At 43.2% G+C, this 23,805-nt stretch overlaps 1 protein-coding gene across 2 annotated transcripts in view; it reads left to right on the top strand.

Moving 5' to 3' along the window:
- The window catches only part of DOP1B (DOP1 leucine zipper like protein B), a 61,932-nt gene extending 40,016 nt beyond the window's left edge, over window positions 1–21,916 (top strand). For both annotated transcript variants that reach the window (XM_059840152.1, XM_059840150.1), the window contains exons 19-37: window positions 4,789–6,373; window positions 6,762–6,873; window positions 7,227–7,415; window positions 7,678–7,803; window positions 8,286–8,420; window positions 11,351–11,406; window positions 11,702–11,806; window positions 11,888–11,954; window positions 12,608–12,749; window positions 12,956–13,038; window positions 13,558–13,667; window positions 14,304–14,450; window positions 14,735–14,796; window positions 15,430–15,558; window positions 16,871–17,007; window positions 17,332–17,387; window positions 17,875–18,009; window positions 18,441–18,570; window positions 19,262–21,916. In XM_059840152.1, coding sequence (XP_059696135.1) covers window positions 4,789–6,373; window positions 6,762–6,873; window positions 7,227–7,415; window positions 7,678–7,803; window positions 8,286–8,420; window positions 11,351–11,406; window positions 11,702–11,806; window positions 11,888–11,954; window positions 12,608–12,749; window positions 12,956–13,038; window positions 13,558–13,667; window positions 14,304–14,450; window positions 14,735–14,796; window positions 15,430–15,558; window positions 16,871–17,007; window positions 17,332–17,387; window positions 17,875–18,009; window positions 18,441–18,570; window positions 19,262–19,516 — 3,761 coding nt within the window. In that variant the 3' untranslated portion in view covers window positions 19,517–21,916. The remainder of the gene's footprint in view (window positions 1–4,788; window positions 6,374–6,761; window positions 6,874–7,226; window positions 7,416–7,677; window positions 7,804–8,285; window positions 8,421–11,350; window positions 11,407–11,701; window positions 11,807–11,887; window positions 11,955–12,607; window positions 12,750–12,955; window positions 13,039–13,557; window positions 13,668–14,303; window positions 14,451–14,734; window positions 14,797–15,429; window positions 15,559–16,870; window positions 17,008–17,331; window positions 17,388–17,874; window positions 18,010–18,440; window positions 18,571–19,261) is intronic.
- The last annotated feature ends 1,889 nt before the right edge of the window (window positions 21,917–23,805 follow it).

Here is a 23,805-nt window from a genome sequence, read left to right as displayed (position 1 = left end):
ACTATATACCTATATATATATACACACACCTATATATATTTATACACATATATAAAATATATATATATTATATTATATATTATTTACAATATATATTTTTAAATATATACACTCTATATATATATATATGTACACAAACTGTATAATATATATATATTATACTATATAATATATATATGTTTTACTATATTACTATATACCTCCCCAGGTACCACAAGGGAGAAATGATGAGGAGGACTCCATGGATATCAGAAGGCTAATTAATTGCTTTATTATAATATATTACTATATACCTAACTATATACCTAAATATATATTTTTATATAGATAGATAGATATAGATATAGATATAGATATAGATATATATGTATATACATATATATAATAAATTTTATATATATATATATATATATATATATATATATATATATATATATATAAAAACTATGTAATATATTTATTATACTATATAGTATCTATATATATATGTTATACTATATTACTATATACCTCCCCAGGTACCCCCAGGGAGAAATGATGAGGAGGACTCCATGGATATCAGAAGGCTAATTAATTAATTTATTATAATATATTACTATATACCTATATATATATATATATATAATACATAGATAATATGGAATATATAATATATATTTTATATATATACTATATATATACACACTATACACTATATAAATATTATACTATATATAATATATATGTTATACTATATTACTATATACCTCCCCAGGTACTGCTGGGCCTGTTGGAAGAGCAAGTGAGAGAAATGATGAGGCGAATTCCATGGATATCAGAAGGCTAATTAATTACTTTATTACAGTATATACCTCTATATATATATATACACACACACATATACATATATAGATATATATATTCTATTCTAATAATATACCTCCCCAGGTACTGCTGGGCCTGTTGGAACAGCAGGTGACCCCCTGTGCCAGGGAGAAATGATGAGGAGGACTCCATGGATATCAGAAGGCTGATTAATTACTTTATTATACTATATATATATATATATATATAGATATAGATACACACCTATAGATACATAAAATATTATAATTACATACCATATATAATATATAAAATATATATAATATATAACATATGTTATATATAAATAAATATAATATATACACTATATATATTATATTTTTATATATTACATATATACTATATACTATATTACTATATACCTATATATACTATATATAATATAGTATATGTTATATTATAATACATATATTATATATATTCTATAAAATAAAAAGTATATCATATATAATATATGTATACTATACATATAAAATATGTATATACACACACTCTCTCTATATATATATATATATTATACTATATTACTATCTACCTCCCCAGGTACCGCTGGGCCTGTTGGAAAAGCAGGCAACTTCTGTGGCAGGGAGAAGTGATGAGGAGAACTCCATGGATATCAGAAGGCTGATTAATTACTTTATTATACTATATTATTGTGACTCTTGCACTGTCACTGTGATATTTTCTGAAAAATCCCTTCACTGGGATTTCTTCTCCTGGGAAGATGAGAAGCCTCAGAGAAAAAATAACATTATCTCATTTGCTTCTCCCTCCTTTGCTGCTTTGGAATGTGGCTGGAGATTTTTTACCAACTGATCATGTTTGATTGGTTTCGTGTGAATTGTTTTTAATTAATGACCAATCACTGCCAGCTGTGAGGGACTCTGAGGAATCAGTCAGGAGTTTTTCATTCTCATTCTGGTTAAGCCTTCTGTCTGGATCCTTTCTCTTTCTGTAGTATAACAAATCAGCCTTCTGAGAACATGGAGTCAGATCCTCATCTCTCACCTTGTCATGGGACCCCTCACAAACTCAACATTGTGCCAAGAATACCACAGGAACAGGCAGGAGGCAGTGCTGTGCAAAGAGCAAAGAAGCTTTATTCAAGAGAACCAGCAGTTTTTATAGAGAGATATGACAGATTTTATTTGATTGACTAATTAACCAAAACACCTTCCTCACACACTGTCCTTGAGAAGAACAAAAAGATGAAGTAGAAAAACACCACTGTAGGAATGTGCCCCCTGATGGAGTGACAAAACTCTCCTTTGTCCCCTTAAAAAGGAAATAAGCCCAGAAGTTTCTCTCCTCAATGAGGTGAAAAAGGCACCTCACAGGCCTGGGGGACTTCACCTCAGACTTAAGGATGGCTAATTAGACAGAAGCCAGAAAGTCCCACCTGGGCAATTCACTAGAAAAAGAAGAGAACAAAGAAACCAATGGCTTCTGTGGGGTGTTTTACCAAGGGCAAGAACCTCTGGCACCTGACTGGGTTTTTCTCTGTTTGTTATTTTGCCTTTTATTAAAACTTTTTGTTTCCAACACTGCCACAGAAGCCATCCTGCTGATTTTTATGCCTTCTAAGGTAGCTGAGCTATCTTGGTGTGATATAGATCTCCCAGAGCTTATGAGACCTGGCTCAAGGAGGCTCCTATATCACACCACCTGCAGATTGTTCTTACTTAACAAGTTATCACATCCTTACAACTCCCTAAAAATTCTCAGAAGCCACTGTGAGAAATTCTTGCTGTTTCTCTCTCTGTCCCATGGCATCCACATATTATTCTATGCTATATTACACCACATCTAAACTGAACCTGCACTAGCATTCAACTGCACTGAACAGAATCTTGTGACTCACTCCTGACTGACACTCTGCACACATGCTCGGCCCTGACAGGCCAAGGAAACAAGCCACCATCACTGTGGGTAAACAATCTCCATACTGCATTCTGCTTTGGCACAAACACAGGCACAGCAAATGAGATAAGAATTGCTTTGATCATTCTTTTCTCTGCTTCTCTCACTGCTTCTCTCAGGTTCAGAGAATGTGAATCCCGCAGGGCCCTCTGGGGCACTGCCCCATCCATGGGATGAGGCCAGCAGGGTCAGGGCCAGTCCTGCCCTTGGGTCACCACAACCCCGTGGAGCTCCAGGCTGGGCAGAGGGGCTGGAGAGCTGGAAAAGGCCCTGGGGGTGCTGCTGACAGAGGCTGGACACGAGCCCAGGGGTGCCCAGGTGGGCAAGAGGCCCCTGGCAGCTGGGCTGGATGAGCAGGAGCAGAGCAGGGATTGTGTGGTAATCACAAATCCTCTGAACAGAGACAGACACAGTTCTCTGCCAGGATTTTCCTGGGAAGCTGTGAGAAAGTTCAGAGAAAAGAATGAGAAACAATTCTTATCTCCATCTGCTACACCTGTTGTTGTGTACCTGTAGAATGTGTTATGGAGATTATTTACCAAAGAATGATTTCTTAGTTAGACACTGGATGGTGTTTGGAGGGATTGGCCAATTAGGTCAAAGCTGTGTCAGACTGTTGGTAAGAGAAGTTGGTTACCAGCTTCTCAGTGAGATAGTGAAGTATAGTACAATCCTATGGTAAGCTTAATGAAACAATTGATCAGCCTTCTGCAGACATGGAGTCAATAGTAATTACTGCCCACTCAGGGGACCATTACCACAACAGGATTGTCCCTCTGGGCTGGCTCTGAGAGCCCCTCAGGGCTGGGTCCAGTTCTGCTCCTGCAGGAGAGCCCTGGAGGGGCTGGAGCGTGTCCAGGGCAGGGAAGGGAGCTGGGAAGGGGCTGGAGAATTCCTGAGGGAGCTGGGAAGGGGCTGGAGCCCCAGCAGGGGCTGAGGGAGCTGGGAAGGGGCTGAGCCTGGAGCAAAGGAGGCTCAGGGGGCCCTTGTGGCTCTGCACAAGTCCCTGCCAGGAGGGGACAGCCGGGGGGGTCGGGCTCTGCTCCCAGGGCACAGGGACAGGAGCAGAGGGAACGGCCTCAGGCTGGGCCAGGGCAGGCTGAGTTTGGATATTAGGAAACATTTCTTTATGGAAAGGGTGGTAAAACATTGGAAGGGGCTGCCCAAGGCAGTGATGGGGTCACCTTCCCTGCAAGTGTTGGAAACTGTGGATGTGACACCTGGGGACAGGTTTAGAGGTGAACAGGGGGGTGGCGCTGGGTTATGGTTGGACTCTGATCTTGGAGGTCTTTTCCAACTTTAACAATTCTCTGATTTGGCCCAAATATCCAAGTGGGTTTTTTTTTTGTTTTTTTTTTTACTGGAGTAGACAGGAAGTAGAGAAGTTTCTTGGAGTTTTACAGGAAGTTTCTGTCCCCTGTTCCATGCCTGTCACCAGGCTGTGCTTTCAGCATCATTTTTGGTGTCAATTGACAAATACATGTCACACAATTAAAGCATCCACAGGGCTGCTATAGAAACACAGAGCTAATCTATTCCTTCCTAGTTCCACAGCATTTAATCAAGGAAAACATTAGCTCTTTAATTAATTAATTAATCAATCCCTCTTCTTCCATCCTTCTCATTGCCCTCCCGATCTCCACAAATATTTAATGTTCAGGAAGCATAAAAAAAAACAATTGCCACTCTTAGGGTGTCTCAGCCTAAAAGTGATTTGTGTTCTGATCCTGTTCTTTTGGCAGGAGGTTAGCACTGCTCTTTAACCACTTTAAAAGAGAAATAATTCTTGCCTTAGGTATAATTGTTGTCCACTTTTTTAGCCCCACTCATCACAATTAATACTGGACTGGAGCAAAGTAGCTTTATAAACTTTTTTTAAAATGATTTCTTGAATATAAAGCATGATGTGTTGACTAAATGGCCCTTAAAGATAACTTCCAAGCCAGACTGTGATATGATTTTAAGTGTGAAATAGAAACTAATTGGAAAAAATCTTTTTCTCAGACTATGTTCGTGATTGGCTTTGCAAGAAAAAGGCCCCTCTGAAAGAGTCTGGCATTACTGAGAGCAATTCTGAGGAAAACCTTCCATTGAGCCAGTTCACTACTGTGGACAGAGAAGCAATTTGGGCAGAAGTGGAAACCGATCCAGAGAAAGCAGAGCTGAAAGCTGAGCAGCCTGAAAATGACGGATCTTCCCAGGACACGGAGGGCGACCAGGACAACAGCGAGCACACGGAGTCTGCAGACACCAGCACAGGCCACGACAGTGACAACACCTCCTCCTTGTCCCCTTCCCTGGAGCTGCAGGAGCTGAGCAGCGAGGACAAGGAGGCTGCAGCTGATGGCAGAGAGGCCCCAGGCCACGGGAATTCCCTCAGTGCCTCTGAGAGCTCCAGGTCCAGCGCGGGGCTCAACCTCGTCAGGGCCGACTCCGAGAGGACTCAGGCCTCGGAGTCTCTGTCCAGTGACGAGGAGGTGGAGCTGGAGCTGCAGGAGATGGCCCACAGCAGGCTGCTGAGGCAGCAGAAGGAGAAGAAGGAGCTGGCAGAGGCCCTGTTCAAGCACACGCTGCTGTACTTGCAGCCCTACGACTCCCGGCGGGTGCTCTACGCCTTCTCCGTGCTGGAGGCCGTGCTCAAAACCAACCCCAAGGAATTCATCGAGGCCGTGGCCACCACCAGCATGGACACCAGCTCCACGGCACACCTGAACCTCATCTACAACCTCTTGGCTCGCCACCAGGAAGCTCTGGTGGGGCAGAGCTTTTACGGGAAGCTGCAGCCTCAGTCTCCCGCGGCGTGCCCGCACTCGCTGCTGATCGAGCTGCTCACCTCGCTGTGCCTGAGCTTCCTGCGCTCCTACTACCCCTGCTGCCTGCAGCTCAGCCACAGGGACCTGCTGGCCAACAGGGACGTGCAGGTCAAGAGCGTGGAGGTGCTCATCAGGATGATGGCCCAGCTGGCCACCACGGCCAAGGCGGCCGAGCCCAGGAGCGCGGAGCTGATCCGGGATCTGCTGGGGAGGTGCCAGGTGCAGGAGCTGGTGCTGCTCTCGCTCTCGGCCTCCATGTACGTCAGCCACAAGCGCTACCGGCTCCTGGCTGATGGGGCCAGCCCCCAGGAGCAAGAGCTCTTCCAGGAGAGCCTCATCAATTTTGGCCACGATCAGATCTGGAGCGAGCACCCTCTCCAGATTGAGCTGCTGAAGCTGCTGCAGGTGTTGATTGTCCTGGAGCACCACCTTGGCCAGAGGCCTGAGGAGCAGGAGAACCAGCCAGACCTGTCCAAGGAGTGGCAGCAGGCTCTGAACTTCCAGCAGGCCATTGGGGCCATGCAGTACGTGTACCCACACCCCATCACCTCCCAGGGCTTGTTTGTCTCAGCCGTGGTGAGGGGGCTCCAGCCCGAGTATGGCCATGGGATGCATCCCACCTGGGTGGCCTTGGTCACCAGCTCCCTGCCCTACTTTGGGAAGTCCTTGGGCTGGACTGTGGCCCCATTTGTGGTGCAGATCTGTAAAAACCTGGATGAGCTTGTCAAGCAGTATGAGAATGAAGCTGTGAAGACTTCTGCCAAAACATCTGCCAGGTAAGAGCCACGGGGGGAGGGATTTGTTATTCCAAAATTTCCCTTTTCCACAGCTGGGAGTGTGTAGGAACTCCCTGAGTCACCACTGTGGGTCCCAGAGTTTGATCCTCAATTCCTGCTGCACCTGGAGTGAGCTGGAGACAGGATTGGTGCAGCAGCTGGAGGAAGAGAGGAGGGAGGAGCAGCAGCTCTGATATTTCTGGCTCCCTCTGCCTTCCATCCAAGTATTAAAGCTCCCAGATTAATGTATCCCTTCATTTTGACATTCCTGACCTGCTATTCCTAATATTCCCTCCAATTTTAGCTATGGAATAGAAACAGGAATTTTGAATCAAGAAAATACCACTTGGCTTATTAACATGTTTGGGTTTTCTTCCCCCTCCCAAAGCTTCACTTCTAAAAGAGAAAATGTGACTCCTGATTACCCCCTGACCCTTCTGGAAGGGCTGACAACCATCGGGCACTTCTGCCTTCTGGATCATCCCCATCCCACAAAAAAGGTACATGGAACCCTCTGACAGCAGAGTCACACCCCCTTCCCTTCCAGGTGAATAGAAACAGGGAATTGTGCAAGAAAATAACCTTGGAGAGGCCTCAGAGCACACCCAAAAACTGAACTGACTCAAAGTGAAAGGACTGAGCTTAATTTTTCTGTATTTGAAGCCTGCAAAGTGAATTTTAAGCTCTTGTTCACAAAGATCTTGGTGATGCAAATATCAGCCCTCTGTCCTTTACAAACTGGTTTATTTTCTTTTGGGTTTCTAATGTTTTGATGTGTTCCCTTCAATTTTTAGGCTCTTGTGCATAAGAAATCATTTTAACATTGATATTTTGGGGTTTTCTTTCCCCCCAGTCATCCTGTTTAGCTGAACCTGCCAACCTGAGGAATGCCAGGAATGCCATCCTGGACGAGCTGCCCCGAATTATCAACACCATGAGCCTCCTCTGGAGTGTCATCAAGAGGGAAGACTCCCAAAAAAGACCAACTGACTTCTTTGGGACAACTAAAGGCTCCTCCTCAGTCTACTTTAAAGCAACCAAAGTAGGAGCTCTTTTAAAAGGCTGATTTTTTTAATCTCCTCATCCTCCCCTGTGCATTTTACATGGAGTTCTTTTATTATTCTTGTATTTTTACATTGTTCTTTTATTTTTACTGGTATGGGATTTGGTTTCACTGCAGCTCCTCATTTCCCTGGGAATTAAACATACCCTATTTTCTGTATATCCTGGGAAAAGAAATTATATTTTATAAACCAGGAGCTGGTCTCTGCCTTACATTAATAATTATTTTCCTTCCTTTACAGACACTAAGAACAAAAATATTGGAGTTTCTGAATCCCTTGACAGCACACCTTGGAGTCCAGCTGATGGCAGCAACTGCAGCAGTGTGGAACAGCAAAAAACCTCACAGGAGTCACAGTAAAACCAAGGTGAAGCTAAAGAAAAGCACCCTTTTATTTCCTATATGAAGGCAAATGTTCCATTGATGTGGTCAGATCTCAACTCTGCTTGTAGATTCTTTGGGGTTTTTTAAATAGGACTGAAAAATCTGAAATCCTCTTAGTTCGAAAAGCATCAGGACTACAATTAAACCTCAATAAATAATCAAATAAAACCCAAATTGTGGGTTTAAATCTGAGAGTAAAAGCCATTTTTTATTTAATACTGGGTTGCAATTGGCCAATTATCCTTTAAAGCTCTCGAATCAGCTCAGTTTCCAGAGCAAATGAGAGCTGTGTTCTCTGGAACTCATTATTTATTCTGGGGAGAACTTTCCCTCCTGCTCTCACTGGGGCAGAATCCAGTTGGTTTCATGGTTGTGAGAGATCTTTAAATGGCAAGGGCTGGTTTGATTTTCCTCTGGAATTTACATTTCATTTTGAAACGTGTGTGTTGTGCTTTGTTTTGTCAGATTCTCCCCGTGGCCAGCTCATCCCAGCTCGTTCTGGTGGACTTGATCTGTGCCCTGAGCACACTGAGAATTGACTCCATATTGCATCTGGTCAAAGAGGTGGTCAAGAAACCAGCACAAATCAAGGGGGAGGAGGTATTACATGTTCTGCATTTTTTAAACATCTCTTTTCCAAAACCAAATCCACCAAGCATTAAGCATTTTTCTAATAGTACACAAACAAAAATTTAAAAAAATCCTTTAATCCTAGTCAAAAACCCAATAGCAAAACAAATTAAAAATCCATTTCCATTAATAACCTAAAGCAGAAAGTATACTGATATCTCCACAACTTCAAAAGCAAAATAAATTAAAACAAAGAACATGAAACCATATCAAACACAAAAACATATTAACAACTCTAAAAACAAAAAAGTAAACACAGAAATGTAAACCACACAAAAATTACAACTAAAAACAAATACCTCTTACTTCACATACAGAAACTACAAACATAAAATTAAATCTAATATCATATTTATCTATTTTCATTTTATTTACCCTCAACAATATTTTTACCCATTAATCAACCAAAAAGTAATATTTAAATAACCTTAACCAATGCATCAAACTTAAATACCATGTATTTAACTCATTCAAACCCTAAAAAACATTTTAAACTTATTTAATCAATTTACCAACACCAAAAACCATTCCTCCACATTGTTCACAATTCATTCTAAATCCCTCCAATAAATAAAGGGTTTAAACCACATTCCTTCCTAAAACATCCTTTAAACACCAAAAATTTAAAAATCCTTAGTTCTATAAAAATGAATTTTTACATCAAATTCAACATTTTTATGCTTAAAATATAAATATGTAATAAAAAATATATTATGCCAATGCAAAAATAAATACATTAAATAAGTAAATATAATAATATATACAAAATATTAAAAATTAAACTACAACATATTATATTATATTATATTATATTATATTATATTATATTATATTATATTATATTATATTATATTATATTATATTATATTATATTATATTATATTATATTATATTATATTATATTATATTATATTATATTATATTATATTATATTATTATCATACCATATCATATTACTTATATAGAAATAGAATGGATTTTTATATTTATTTATGAAAATAAATGATATCTAATATAACAACAAAACAAAATTTGAAGCAGGAGGACAATCCCATTTTCTCCATGCTTCCAGGCTGGAAGTGTTTCACTGTGTCTTTGAAGGGTTTGCTTTTAAATGTGGGATTGTCCTTTGCTCCTGAAGAAGTTTTGGTATCCAGATTGTGTCTGATCCCCAAAAGCAGATCCTTTAAAATACATCAGGAGATGGTAATGGGATAAGGGGAATGGCCTCCCATCCCTCACAGGGAACACATTTTTCCCAGTATCTGAAACAAAAATAACAAAGCTTCCAAGCAAAGCAGAGGTGATGAAATGGGATAAAAGCCTCTGCTCTGGGATTCTCTGTGACTGCACTCACTGAGGTGGGGAACTCACTGCATTCATGGCCCAGTGAGAGGTGTTTAGGGCAGGAAATACTGAAATGAGATTTGAAACAATGTTAGAAAAAGTTTAGAAAAAACTGTGCCTCCCTTCTTGGGAAAGGGAACTCCTTTCCTTGAGCCACCAGAGCATTCAACAGGGAAATAAATCAGTTTTCTCTTCAAGTCACAGACAATCAAAAAGAAAATTTGCAAGTCAAGGGCACTGCAGGCTTTGCTCAATGGGCAAACACAAACAGATGTGTTGGAGCCCTGGCTGCTGAGAATTCCAGACTTTCTGTGCTGCCAAGCACTGACCCCCAGAGAACACTGCAGTGACCTGAGGGCCTGGAGAAGCTTCCAGAATGGAATGACAGAGCTGGGATTGTGGGGGTGCAGTTTGGATAGAAGTGTGTGATATCCCAGGGTGGGAAACCCAGAGCTGAAGGGTTTAGAATGCAGTCAGAGATAGAAAGCAAGGTGGAGGTTTTGTGGTGGAGGCTGCTCCTGCTTCTTCTTGTCCTTCTTCACCTTCTTCACCTTCTTCTCCTTCTTCTTCTTCTTCTTCTTCACCTTCTTCACCTTCTTCTTCACCTTCTTCACCTTCTTCTTCACGTTGTTCTTCTTCTTCACCTTCACCTTCACCTTCTTCTTCTTCTTCTTCTTCTTCTTCTTCTTCTTCTTCTTCTTCTTCTTCTTCTACTTCTTCTACTTCTTCTTCTTCTTCTTCTCCTCCTCCTCTTTCTCCTTCTTCACCTCCTCCTTTTTCTCCTCCTTCTTCTCCTCCTTCACCTTCTTCTCCATGGGTTTGGGTGGTTTTGTGTCACTGGATAAAAAAGTCCCCATTGCAGACTTCGAGTGATTATTTATTAGGTTAAAAGGGAAAATAATTTAGGTGTCATTTCTAAAATTAGATAGTTTCACCTTAACAAACCTTGTATAGAAAGATAGTTAGCCATTTTATGCCTTGTTAGTGCAATACTGCAGAACTCACTGCTGTGAGACTGTAGCATAAATAAGTATAAATAAACATCTAATCCTAAACACAAAACACCATCTCAAGTACCTTCAATCCCAACTCCAACAGAAGTAGAAAAAAGAAGCCAAAAACCAGCATATAATGGTGTTTTGTGTGAGCAATAAAATATTGATTGGTTTTCTTTTGTAAAATGGTCTAGAGATATGGAAGATAATGATATAAGTTGTTATTAATAATATTATTTGGTTAGGAGTATGAGGAAGTATTAGAGCAAAACAATGTATGTAGTGAAGAAGAAATTGGTAATAATTAGGAATTAATTAGATAATAGATATATAATTAATAACATGTATGAAATTATATCATTAGAAAGTACTATGGTTAAAAAGTACTAAAATGAGATTTTGGGAATAAATCCTTCCCTGTGAGGGTGGGCAGGGGCTGGGATGGAATTCCCAGAGCAGATGGGGCTGCCCCTGGAGCCCTGGCAGTGCCCAAGGCCAGGTTGGATTTTCTTCTTCCTTCTGATAACAAATAAGTGTGGGTTTGCTTTTCTTTTCCAGAAATCCTCTCTGGTGGATATCCCAGTGCTGCAGTTCAGTTTTGCTTTCATCCAGAGGTAACTCAGCCATTCTGAAAGAGAATTTTCTGTTTGACTCCAAGGAGGGAACAGCCAGCATTGCCATTTTCTGTCCTTTGAGCTCCGTGTCCCAGAACACTTCTCTGCAGGAAACGTGTTGTCCCTTGGTTGTTGACACACACACAGAGTGCCAGGGCTGTCACACTGACACTCAGGAAGGGCAGGACTGATCCTGAAGCTTTCAGGCCACCAAGTTCCTCTTATTTGTTGTTTTTTGTTCTTTCCTTAACTCTGCCTTCACTCAGGTGTGCTTTGGTTTTATTTTTTTTGGCAGACTCCCTGTCCCAGCCCTGCAGGAGAATTTCCAGCCCTTGTTAGGGCTCCTCAGAGAGTCTGTGCAGCTGAACTTGGCTCCTCCTGGCCACTTCCTTCTCCTCAGGTACTGTGGGAGTGAGCAGAGGTTCCACTGAGGTTTTGTACTGTGCCATTCCTAACTGAGGGTGCTCTGCTCTCCCCACAGCATCCTGAATGACTTTGTGACAAGGACACCCACCCTGGAGAACAAAAAGGACCAGAGAGACCTGCAGGTACAGAGGGTTCAAACTCACCTTTAGTTCTTAAACCTGGCACTGCTCATGGAAGGACAAGTGGAGATGGCCTGATCTGTGCTTCGGATCTGAATTCCTGTGTTTTGGGAGTGCCTGGATGTGCATCCACCCATTTGGGCTGAGGCCTGGTGAACAGGACAGACTCAAACATGAGAAACAAACAGAATTTTATCCCAAATGCTTGAAATCTTTTCAAAGCTGGTTTTTTTTGTTGTTATTTTTCTCAGAACTGAGCTGGTAACACAAGTGGGATGTCTGTGTGTGGATATTGAAGTCTCCGAGCTGTCTAGGAAAATTCATGGATCCTTGGAGCTCCCAGCTGGGCTTGGCAAAGGGAATGACTCTGAGCTCAGCTGTGTAAAGAAAGGAGCAGAGCAGGATCCTCCTCCTGTTCTGCCTTATTTCACCAGCACAGTTTGAACACTGCTTACCTGGCTGGTTTGGGTTTCATGTGCCAACAGAGAAATTCAATCTCCCCTTCTGCTTCAGAGTCTTGCCAGTAAAATGACAGAAAATGTCTTTTTACAGCCTCTGCCTTGCTTTGGCTGAATTTGGTTTCATTGCAGCTCCTCATTTCCCTGGGAATTCATCACACCAATTAAATATCTGATGCCACTTTGGTTACATTACAGGAAGTGACCCAGAAGATCCTGGAGGCTGTGGGGACCATTGCTGGCTCTTCCCTGGAACAGACCAGTTGGCTGAGCAGGAATTTGGAAGTGAAAGCTCAGCCTCAGATTTTGCCAGATGAATTCAACGTGGAGGATGTCAATGGTAACTCGACTTTCCCTGACTCCTGCTGCTCCCTGGCCTCTGCTGCAGGCAGTGAAGAGCACGAGGTGTTTGAGGATGTGGGGTTTGCATCATTTCATATTTCATGAACACCAATTTGCACATAAATGTTCTGTTTGGGCAGCAGATAAGGAATCAGCATTTAAACCTGTCTGAAGAGAAAACTTGATTATTTTGCTTTTTTTTAGATACATCAGTGGCACCATCTTCAATGGTTTCTGCCTCTGCTCCTTCAATCTACAGTGTCCAAGCCCTTTCTCTCCTGGCAGAGGTCAGTGGGGCCCTCTCATCTGTGGGGTTTTTAAGCTGAGGACCTCATCTCTCTCACAGCTCCTGAAAGGTGCCTGTGCTCAGCTGGGGCTGGGCTCTGTCTCCAGCAGCACTGACACAACCAGAGCACACAGCCTGGAGCTGCACCCAGGGAAATGCAGGTTGGAGAACAGGGAAAAGGTTTTTCCAGCAAGGGGGAGAAAGTTCTGGCCTGGCTGCCCGGGGAGGTGGTGGAGTCCCCATCCCTGGGTGTGTTTGACAAAGCCTGGAGGTGGCACTGGGTGCCAGGGCTCAGCTGGGCTGTTGGGGCTGGGCTGGACTCGATGGGCTTGAAGGTCTCTCCCAACCCAGGGATTCTGGGAATTCTGTGAATTCTGTGAGGAGGATTTTCCTGATAGATTAAACAGGCGTTCCAATCTTTTGGGGGCTGTTCCACTGCACAGATTTCCAGCCTGAAGCATGGCTGGAACACTTGCAGCAGTGGCAGCTGTGGTGTGCAGTGTGTGTGTGCCCTGTGCAGGTGCTGGCCTCCCTGCTGGACGTGGTGTACCGCAGCGATGAGAAGGACAAGGCCGTGCCCCTCATCTCCCGCCTGCTCTACTTTGTCTTCCCCTACCTGAGGAACCACAGGCCAGTCTCTCCCTGCTCCTGCCATCTTCCCTCCCTCATCTTTCTGTTCTCCCTTGTTTCTCCATTCTCTGTTCCCATTCTAATGGGTTTGAGCTGGGTTTGAGCAGTGTTTCCCCAGGAGCTGAACCTGTTGTTGTTTGAGGTCTGGTTGCCCCACCTGGGATTTTGGGTTTTGCTCAGATCTCCCCTTTCTGTGCCTGTCAGGGGATGGGGATGGGGCAGCAGAGCATGGGCAGGTCCCAGGATCCACCAGGAGGCAGGAAAGCATCATCTCTCCCAATCCCCTCCCTAGTTTTACTCACAAATCTGGGAAAGATGATGTTATCCAATGGGGACACAGGGCATGGAATCCTGGAATGGTTTAGGTTGGGAGGAACCTCAAAGCCCACCCAGAGCCATCCCTGCCATGGCAGGGACACCTCCCACTGTCCCAGGCTGCTCCAACCTGGCCTTGGGCACTGCCAGGGATCCAGAGGCAGCCCCAGCTGCTCTGGGAATTCCATCCCAGCCCCTGCCCACCCTGCCAGGGAACAATTCCTTCCTAAAGATCTCATTCAAACCAACCCTTTTGTGAGCTGGAATCTATTTTTGAACTTTAAAAAAGCCCATACTGATCAGTTTTGTCCTCTCCCCCAGTGCCTACAACGTTCCCAGTTTCCGTGCTGGTGCTCAGCTGCTCAGCTCCCTGAGTGGATACGCCTACACCAAGAGAGCCTGGAAGAAAGAAGTGCTGGAATTGTACATGGATCCATCTTTTTTCCAGATGGACACTTCCTGCACTCAGTAAGATGGAATTGCAGCACTCCAAGCTTGTATTCTGATTTTACAAGGAAAGAAGGCTTCAAAGGAGAAGAGTAACATTGGGAAAATTCCATTTAGTTCTTTCTTATGGAATGGGATAATGTTAAAAATGGGTCTCAGCACTAATTCTGCTCCAGACAAGAGTCTGCACACAAATCCTGCCTGAAACTCTTTCTTTGTATGAAAAATTTGACCCAAGTAATTTCTGAGGTGAATCCACACCTCAGCTTTCCCTGGATATCTAATTCCTTCTTTCTCTCCTGCAGCTGGAGATCCATCATTGATCATCTCCTCACACATGAGAAAACCATGTTTAAGGATTTGATGAGTAAGTATCAGCTGCTGATCATTAAATTTCTACCTTAATTTGAAATCTATTTGCATTTGAGCCATTTGGGTGCATTTTTATTACACTGATTTATCCATAAAGTGCTGACTGTGCACAACTGACCATTTTATTAACTTCATTCCCAGCTAAAGCTGAGTTAAATTTGGACTTTGATCACGTCTGGAACACACCAGAGGAGGTTTTGCTGTGGAGGTGCTTCTGTTGGGTTCCCACATTGACATTTTGCTCTAGTTTAGAGGTGTCCAAGTGGGACCTTTCCCAGGAGGAGACTTTGGCAAACTCTGCAGGTGTCTGCCATGAGCAGTGCAGCAAACTTCCATTGCTGTGCTGTGACCTCTAATTCAGGCTCCAGGAGAGTGTGGAAGAACAAATCCTGGGGGAAAGGGTGGGATGAGACCCCTTAAATTGGCCTCAAGCACCTTCAGTCTCTTTCTCATCCTTTCTAAAACAATAATTGTGTTACAACACAAGACAAATTTTACTACACAAGACAAATTCACGATCAGTGGCCCAGGAGAGTTTTTTGTTCTGGAAGATTTCAGGAGCCAGGGATGATGCCCAGCCCCAAAGGCAGGCAGTTGCTGTGGGGTGGATAACTGTGCTGTGTTGCAGCCATGCAGAGCAGTGCCCTGAAGCTGTACCCCAGCTGTGAGCAGAAGGCCATGCTGCTGAAGCGCCAGGCGTTCGCCGTCTTCAGCGGGGAGATCGACCAGTACCACCTGTACCTGCCCCTGATCCAGGGTGAGCCTCCAGCCCTGCCCTTCCCTGGGCTGCAGCACAAATCCCTTTGGCCACGGAAGCCCCTGGATCCCTGGCAGTGCCCAAGGCCAGGCTGGATGGGGTTTGGAGCAGCCTGGGCTAGATGAAGGTGTCCCTGTCCCTGGCACTGGCTGATCTTTGATGTCCCTCCCACCCCAAACCATTCCATGACAGAAATTCTGTATGAAAGCAAAGTCACCTCTTTTCCAACAAATGCTTTGGGGTTTTTTATATTTTGAATAAAATTTATGAATCTCTGAGTTCCAAGAAATAAATGACCTCAGCAAGGACAGACAGAAATCTTGGTTTCAAGGCCTTTGTGTGACATTCACATTCTCTGAACAATCCCTTCACCTAGGAGTTTTCTCCTGGGAAGCTGAGAAGCCTCAGAGAAAAGGAAAACAATTCTTCTCTCATTTGTTTCTCCTGTGCTGTGCCCATGTGGAATGTGTTTGGAGATTGTTCACCCCCAGGTGATTGTTCCATTGCATTCTGCTGGGAGCTGTTTTCACTCTGTGGCCAACCAGGGCCAGGCTGTGTCAGGGCTCTGGAAAGAGTCACCAGTTTTCTTTATTATCTTTTTAGCCTTCTGTAAGGATCCTTTCTGTATTCTTTAGTATAGTTTAGTATTCTTTAATATAATATAGAGTCATAAAATAATAAATTAGCCCTCTGAGAACATGGAATCAGATTCATCCTTCCTCCCTGCCACAGAGGTCCCTGCAAATACCTTTGGTCTGGAAATGGGATTATTTCACAGCAATCTTCCAGCCACTCTTGACCTGCTGTTCTCCTTAAATGCCAGTTCTGATCGCATTTTGTGCACCATAAACCCACTCAGTCTTTGCCTGAATTACAATTTAGTTAATACAATGCAAAGAACTCAGCCCAAAACTGATGATCAAGTAAGAATTGTGTTTTGCCACCTTCCACAAGGTGGAGAGTGACAGGAGCCAGGGAATGGCTCCCAGTGCCAGAGGGCAGGGCTGGGTGGGATCTTGGCAATGAGGAATTGTTCCCTGGCAGGGTGGGCAGGGGCTGGGATGGAATTCCCAGAGCAGCTGGGGCTGCCCCTGGATCCCTGGCAGTGCCCAAGGCCAGGTTGGACACTGGGGCTGGAGCAGCCTGGGACAGTGGGAGGTGTCCCTGCCATGGCAGGGGTGGCACTGGGTGGGCTTTGAGGTCCCTCCCAACCTAAACCATTCCACATTGCACACTTGAATTCCCAAAACAACTCAAATTCAGGAAAATGCTGCTTTTATTTTACTTTTTCCCTTTTTTATGCTTCCCCCAGAACGCCTGACTGAGAACCTGCGCGTGGGCCAGACTTCTCTGGTGGCTGCCCAGATGTTTCTCTTCTTCAGAGTTCTCCTGTTGAGGATTTCCCCTCAACATCTCACCTCCTTGTGGCCAATCATGGTCACAGAACTGGTAAGAAAGAAGCTTTGAGCATTTAAAAAAAAAAATTCCATTTGAAAAAAATCAACTTGTGGTTTTCCCAGTTTAGCTTTTTCCTCTTCCCTGCTTGGAAATGTTTCCACAGTTTTACATTAATCTGATCATCTGGGGGGGAAAAGTTAAATTGTCATTAGGAAATTCCTTTTTGGATTAATTTTGGTGTTGTTAATGGAATCTGCTGCCTGAATTATTAATTTGTTACATGTCATAAAGGTTCCTTTTCAAAGGAAATCATCACTTCTAGTTGGGATTGAGTTGTGTGAACATTTCAGCTTCTCAATAATTATTTCTTTAAAGATCCAGACATTTCTACAGCTGGAGGAAGATTTAACTGAGGAAGAGGAACCAGCAAAGTAAGAGCTGCCATTTGAGAGACTTCTTTAAAATTATTTAATTTAATTAATTTTCTGGGATAGGAAGGAGAGTTTGAGAGATTTCTTTAAAATTAATTAATTAATTCTCTGGGATAGGATAACAGGACATTTTGCTATTATATTTTTATTTTTCTATTACTGCTAAATCATAATTTAGACTTTTTTTAGCAGCTAAAATAGTGATAGGCTTAAAAATATAAGTACTAAGTATTAGTTGTGTACAAAAAGAAATGCTGAATTGGCAGCTGAATATTTTAACGTGGTGCCATTTTTTGGCATATTTTAGATTATTTTGCTCCTACAGAGCAAAATTAAAATAAAAATGCTCATACAAGAGCCCCATGAAGAATAAAAATAATTGTCCAAGAGCTCCTTTGTGTAAATGTGGGCATTCCTCTTGTGCTGACTGAAAAACCTTGGGTGGATTGGAGTTTGAATGGGACTTTTTTTTAAAATTGAAACACAGGAACAGCAAAATGAGCAAAGCCAGAGGCTCAGGGGCTGAGATCCAGCCCAAGGAGCTGTGCCTGTACCTGGCAGCCTGCAAATTCCTGGACACTGCACTTTCCTTCCCCCCTGACAGGATGCAGCTCTTCCAAATGTGAGTCCCTCTCCTCCTGTTCCTTTAGCCTTTGAAAGAATTCTGTTTTCCTCAAGGTTTTGTTTTGCCTTTCCTCAGTTCCTTTAGGAGTGGTGATATTGAATATTTGGTGATAAATATGGTGATAAATGGGATTTGGGAGAAGAATTTGGTTGTGGTGTAGGAGGATTTCCCCATCCTCTTTGGGAGATTCCTGAACTTGGAAAATTGGGAGAGGAGAAGGGTGGAGATTGTTTTCCATCTGCACACACCTGGGAATGTTTTGGAGCTGGCTGTATTTAAATATTGCCAAATTAGTAATGTAACAATTCATTAATAGCAAAGAAGAACATTTGTGACAGATTTTTGTAGAAACAAGCAGTGATGCACTAAAACAGGCATGATCCAAACAAGGATTTCACCTTTTTAAGGAATCAAACCATTTATTACAGGTACAAATGGGCCTTTGTGCCAGAGGTGGACACAGAATCATCTCCTGTCACCTCCCACCTGGTGGAAAACCACCAGGAATGCCAACCACACATTGTGAGGATCATGGATCTGCTCAAGATGAAATATGGGGTAAAGAAACTTCTCCTTTTTATTTTTAATCCATTAGTTTACTTTTCCAAACACAAGATTTTTAGTTATTCAAGAGATTTTTAGATATTCCCTGTGAGGAAGAGGAGGAGAAGCTGTGGCTGTCCCTGGATCCCTGCCCAAGGCCAGGCTGGATGGGGTTTGGAGCAGCCTGGGCTAGATGAAGGTGTCCCTGCCCCTGGCACTGGCTGATCTTTGATGTCCCTCCCAACCCAAACCATTCCATGACAGAAATTCTGTAAGAAAGCAAAATCACCTCTTTTCCAACAAATGCTTTGGGGTTTTTTAAATTTTAAATAAAATTTATGAATCTCTGAGTTCCAAGAGATAAACGACCTCAGCAAGGAAAGACAGAAATCTTGGTTTCAAGGCCTTTGGTCTGGAAATGAGATTATTTCATGGCAGTCTTCCAGCCACTCCTGACCTGTTGTTGTTCTCCTTAAAGGGCAGGTTTTAAGTTATTGAAGGATTTTTAGATATTCCCTGTGAGGGAGAGGAAAAGGCTTCCCAGAGCAGCTGTGCCTGCCCCTGGATCCCTGGAATGTCCAAGGCCAGGTTGGACAGGGCTTGGAGCACCCTGGGACAGTGGAAGAGCTCGTGGATGAGCTGGATGATCTTCAAGGTCCTTTCCAACCTTTACCTTTAATAAATCCCAGCTATTTTTCCCTTCCAGGACCCAAAGCACCCCGAGGGAGCTGCCAGGAATGCCAGGTTCCCCCTGCTGAGCCTGCGCTCGCTGTCCAGCATCACCCAGCTGCTGCCTTTCTTCCAGACCCTGTGCTGGGCGTTCAGAGCCCCTGGCAGTGACCCCCACAATTCCCACCCCTCTGCAGCTGCCCCCCTGGATTCCCTGGGCAGCAGCAGCAGGGTCCTGCAGCAGCTGGAGGACAGCGTGGAATGGGATTTCCTGGAAAATATGGAAAGTTGAGCCTCACCTGGGACACTCCTGCTGCATCAACCACAGGGAAAGCTTGGCTGAAATTCCGTTTTTTTCCCCAGATTTCCAGCTGCATTTTGGGATTTCCAGCTGCATTTTGGGATTTCTCTTCAGTTCTTCAGGAGCTGGTGGAAAAAAACAGGAATCTCCAGTTGCTGTGGTGGGAAAAAAAGGCAGTTTGGTGGGAATTTCTCAGAGTTCCTGAGGTTTATTTGTTTTCTGTGGGAAGGGTTAAAGACATTTTGTAAATAAGGGAAGAATATTTTGGACTTGGTGGAAGGAGCAGCTGCCCTGGGACTTCTCCAGGACTTTAAAGTGCTTTTGGAACTGTGTCCTGAAGGAAAATAGAAGGAAAATCCAATATTGCATGTCAGTGTACAATCAGTTTGCAGCGAGTCATTTCCTGAGGTGAAAGCCCCTAATTTGCCCTAAATTGATCAAATTCTAAAAAAAATCCCCCAAATTCCCCACAGATGGATTGTCTGAGTCTCAGCATTGTGCAAAGAGCTGCAGCTTTGCCCTGGCTGTAATTTCAGCTCTGTGCTAGAGCAGCAGCTTCAGGCTGAGCAATTCCTAACAAATCAGAAATGTTCATAAAACACAAACCAATGCAGGAACATTCTGTAATTAGCATTACTTGAGGGGGTTTTGATTTCAATTAATTGATTAAGACATTTAAATTCATATTTTTTAAATTAAAAACTTTAGTTCTTTCAGTGACTCAGGTGGCTGCAGCTTCTGAAATGCAACTAAATGAAGAAAATGCTGTAAAAATAGAAATTGCTTAACTAAAATGAAAATAATATTCTTTTTTGTTTGTTTTTGTAAGAACATTTTTTGTACAAAAGAATGTATTTGGCTGCTCCTGGATGCTGAGAGGGGTAGGGGGATCATCCCAGTGCTTTTCCTAAGTTAAAAAGGACATGGGAAAAATCTGGTTGGGAGTCAAGGATTTCTTTATCCCAAACTCCCATAACAACAAGGGAGGCTTCTCTGCAGTGGGTTTTAGGTACAGGTGGATGAGATTTTCATCTTGGCTTTATAAACCAAAATAATGAAACATCCTTCACTCTCACACTGGAATAGTGTACAAAAATAACAGCACAATAGGCTTGTGCTAAACTTATTTAAATCCTTTGCATTTTTACAGTGAAGGAAGTGGTGGACTGAGGTGTGGTCATTAAGAATGTGAATTATTTCTATGAGTATAATTTATTAATGCTTTCTAATGCTGTTGCAATGAGCACAAGTGAAAAGTTATCCTTTGAAATCATGACTTGAATGTTGGAGCAGGCCACTGTTAAAATGTTGGTGTTCATTTCCTACCTGTCTTCAATATTTTCTATGGATTATTGAATACTCAGGATGGATTGGTACTTTCAGTTTCCTGCTGGTTGCATTCCACACTTGGATATTTCCCTTAAAATGCTGATAAAGAAGAGCAGGGTTAGATGGGATGTTGGGAAGGAATTCCTGGCTGGGAGGGGCTGGGATGGAATTCCCAGAGCAGCTGGGGCTGCCCCTGGAGCCCTGGCAGTGCCCAAGGCCAGGCTGGAGCAGCCTGGGACAGTGGGAGGTGTCCCTGCCATGGCAGGGGTGGCTCTGGGTGGGCTTTGAGGTCCTTTCCAACCCAAACCATTCCAGGATTCTGTTATTCCATGATTCTGTCAAATGGTGTTAAAATCTAAGACAACTTTTGGTCATTAAACTGCTTTCAATGGCATCAGACATTTGAGGCACCTGCAGAATCCTTCCTCTTCAGAAGAAAAAGTTCATTAAAATTTAGTATCCAAGCAGATCTTTTATAATTTTAAATAACATGTGAAAAAGGAGGAAAGGGCTTTAACAAAAAGTCCTGTTTGAGTGCTGGAGGGGCAGAGTTCCACAGGCCCAAAGGGGAATATTTTATTCCTTTATTCCATAACTTTATTACTGCTCCATGTGGGACTAAGAATTCCTACTGATAAATCCACTGAGGAGCCACAGCAGGGCTCTCCTGCTCTGAGCTGCTCCTGCCAAAGCAGAACAGCCTCACTGGCCATGAATCTGGAAATGTTTTTGCCTGGAACTCCAGACATTCTCTGCTTTTCCAGGGCAGGAAATGCTTTTGCTTTGCTGTGATTTTGCTTTTCAGTCTAACCAAGCTCAGCTTTGTCTTTGGGACACTTCAGCTCCGATATAGCAGAGCCACAGTGCTCAGAGGGAGACCTGGAAATATTCCAAAGGATTTCATTGTCCTGAAAGAAAAAATCAGGAGGTGCAACCAAGGGAAACTGCTGAAGAGCAGCAGGACTTGAAGTGTAGAGCATTGTGATGGTTGTGTATCCCATACCATACATGAATGTAATTCTTCTATTAATATTAAATGTTATTTTGCAATGCCTTTTCAAATGCAGTTCTTATTTTTCAACCTGCCTTCACTGCTCACTCACCAACTTGAATTTTTATCTGACTTTGGAAAAGCTCCCAAATTCAAACACAGAAAAGATCTCCAAGATCATCAAGTCCCAGCTGTGCCCCATGGCCACCTTGTGCCCAGCCCAGAGCACTCAGTGCCACCTCCAGGGCACACCTGCAGGGATGGGCACTGCAGAGCTCCCTGGGCAGCCCCTGCCAAGGCCTGAGCACCCTTTCCATGGGCAAATTCCTGCTGAAAATCCCATCCCAGGGGATGGGCTGCGGATCCCAGCAGCAGGACCCTGCTGGCCCCTGCCTTGGGAGAGGCTGTGCTGCTCCTCTCTTCCCCTCTCATCTCTCACCTCCTGCATCCCTGGCCCTTACAGCCCTGGAATTGTCACCCTGAGATCCCTGTCCCTGCCTGGGACAAGCTTTGGGGAGCTGTCTCTGGCACAGGGAGCTGCTGCAGGGATCATGGATTGACCCTGGATGGAGGGAGAGACTTCCCAGGAAATCAGGATCATTTTCACATATCCAAGGGAATGCCCAGGAAGAAAACTTTCCTGTTCATCCAGAGGGAAGAAAACTCTCCTGTACCATGAGCTTGAACAGCTCAGGCTGGAGGAGTGTGATTTAAATGACTGTGTGTGGCAGTTTGAGTTTGAAATTGGGTGGGAATACTGATTTTTGTGTGGTGGTTTTGGTTTGTTAATTTGAGATTTTTTGGTTAATGTATTAATTGGTGTGGTGGGTTCAGTGTTGGTTAATTATTAGTGTGCTCACTAGAATGTATTTTCTTATTTTTTGCTGTGATACAGGATGAGGAGAAAGGTAAAGTAGGTTTAAAATCTTAAAAAGGTATAAAGAAAAATTTATTAACAGCAACTAAAAGAAAGAGTAATAAGAATTAGAATAAAATCTTTAGGATACTTTTCTTTTCTTATAACTTTTTCTTTTTTACTGACAATGTAGAGAAAAAGAACCTAAAATTTCAGTCAGTTTACTACTTCTAAAATAGTCTGTGTTAGGGAGAGAAGTCCCTCTTGTTAATGTTATGGAGACTTCTCTACAAGAAAACAGTTTTCTTGTGGTTCTCTTTATGAATAGCAGCCACCCAGGGAAATTTGTAATTGTGAAATCCTCATTTTTTATAAGTTTTGTTATAGTTGTGTTTATGGGCTGTGCTAACTTATGGGGTAGTGTTTTAAAGATGAGTTGTTTAAAGGTAAAGGTTCTCATTATCTATCTCTGAAATCATCTTCCTGGGGGTACAGCATCTTTATCACTCTAATTTCTCTGTTTAAAGTTCTCATAGGATCACAGTTAATTGAACATCCTTAAAACATGTTAATTTAACATGTTTAACATGTCACCTTACCATCTGCTTATTTTAGTGTGGAGGCTGCACTGAGGGAAAGCTCTGCTGCTCCCATTTCACCCTTCCCTGTAGCCAGGGCCTCCCCTGGGACGTTGTGTGAGGGATGGATGTGGATGTGCCAAACTCCAAGAGCTGAGGAGCCATCCAAGGATTGCTGTGAGGAACAGCAGGATGTGCCTGGGGAAGGGGCCATGAGGAGGTGGGACAGCAATTTCTGGGACAAATGTCCTCGTTCTGGCACAGGGATGAGGGCAGGGAGTGTCAGACAAATTTCCCAGATGCTCCTCCAGGGTCATCCTGCTCTGCTCCAGGACACAAGCTTGGCTGCTGGGGTCAAAGAAGGAATCCCAGAATCACCAAGGCTGGAAAAGACCTTTAGACTCTGTCAGGATCCAGTTATTAAAGTTATTAAAAATGCCTCTGCCTGAATTAAGGTGCAAATGAGACCAGATGCCATGACAATAGTATGGGTTTATCTGATAGTAAACATGAGACAGAAAATAGA

This window comes from Haemorhous mexicanus, chromosome 2, assembly GCF_027477595.1.
Source record: "Haemorhous mexicanus isolate bHaeMex1 chromosome 2, bHaeMex1.pri, whole genome shotgun sequence".
Taxonomy (NCBI): domain Eukaryota; kingdom Metazoa; phylum Chordata; class Aves; order Passeriformes; family Fringillidae; genus Haemorhous; species Haemorhous mexicanus.
Note: the sequence above shows the minus strand (reverse complement) of the source record. Positions and strands in the feature narration are given on the sequence as shown.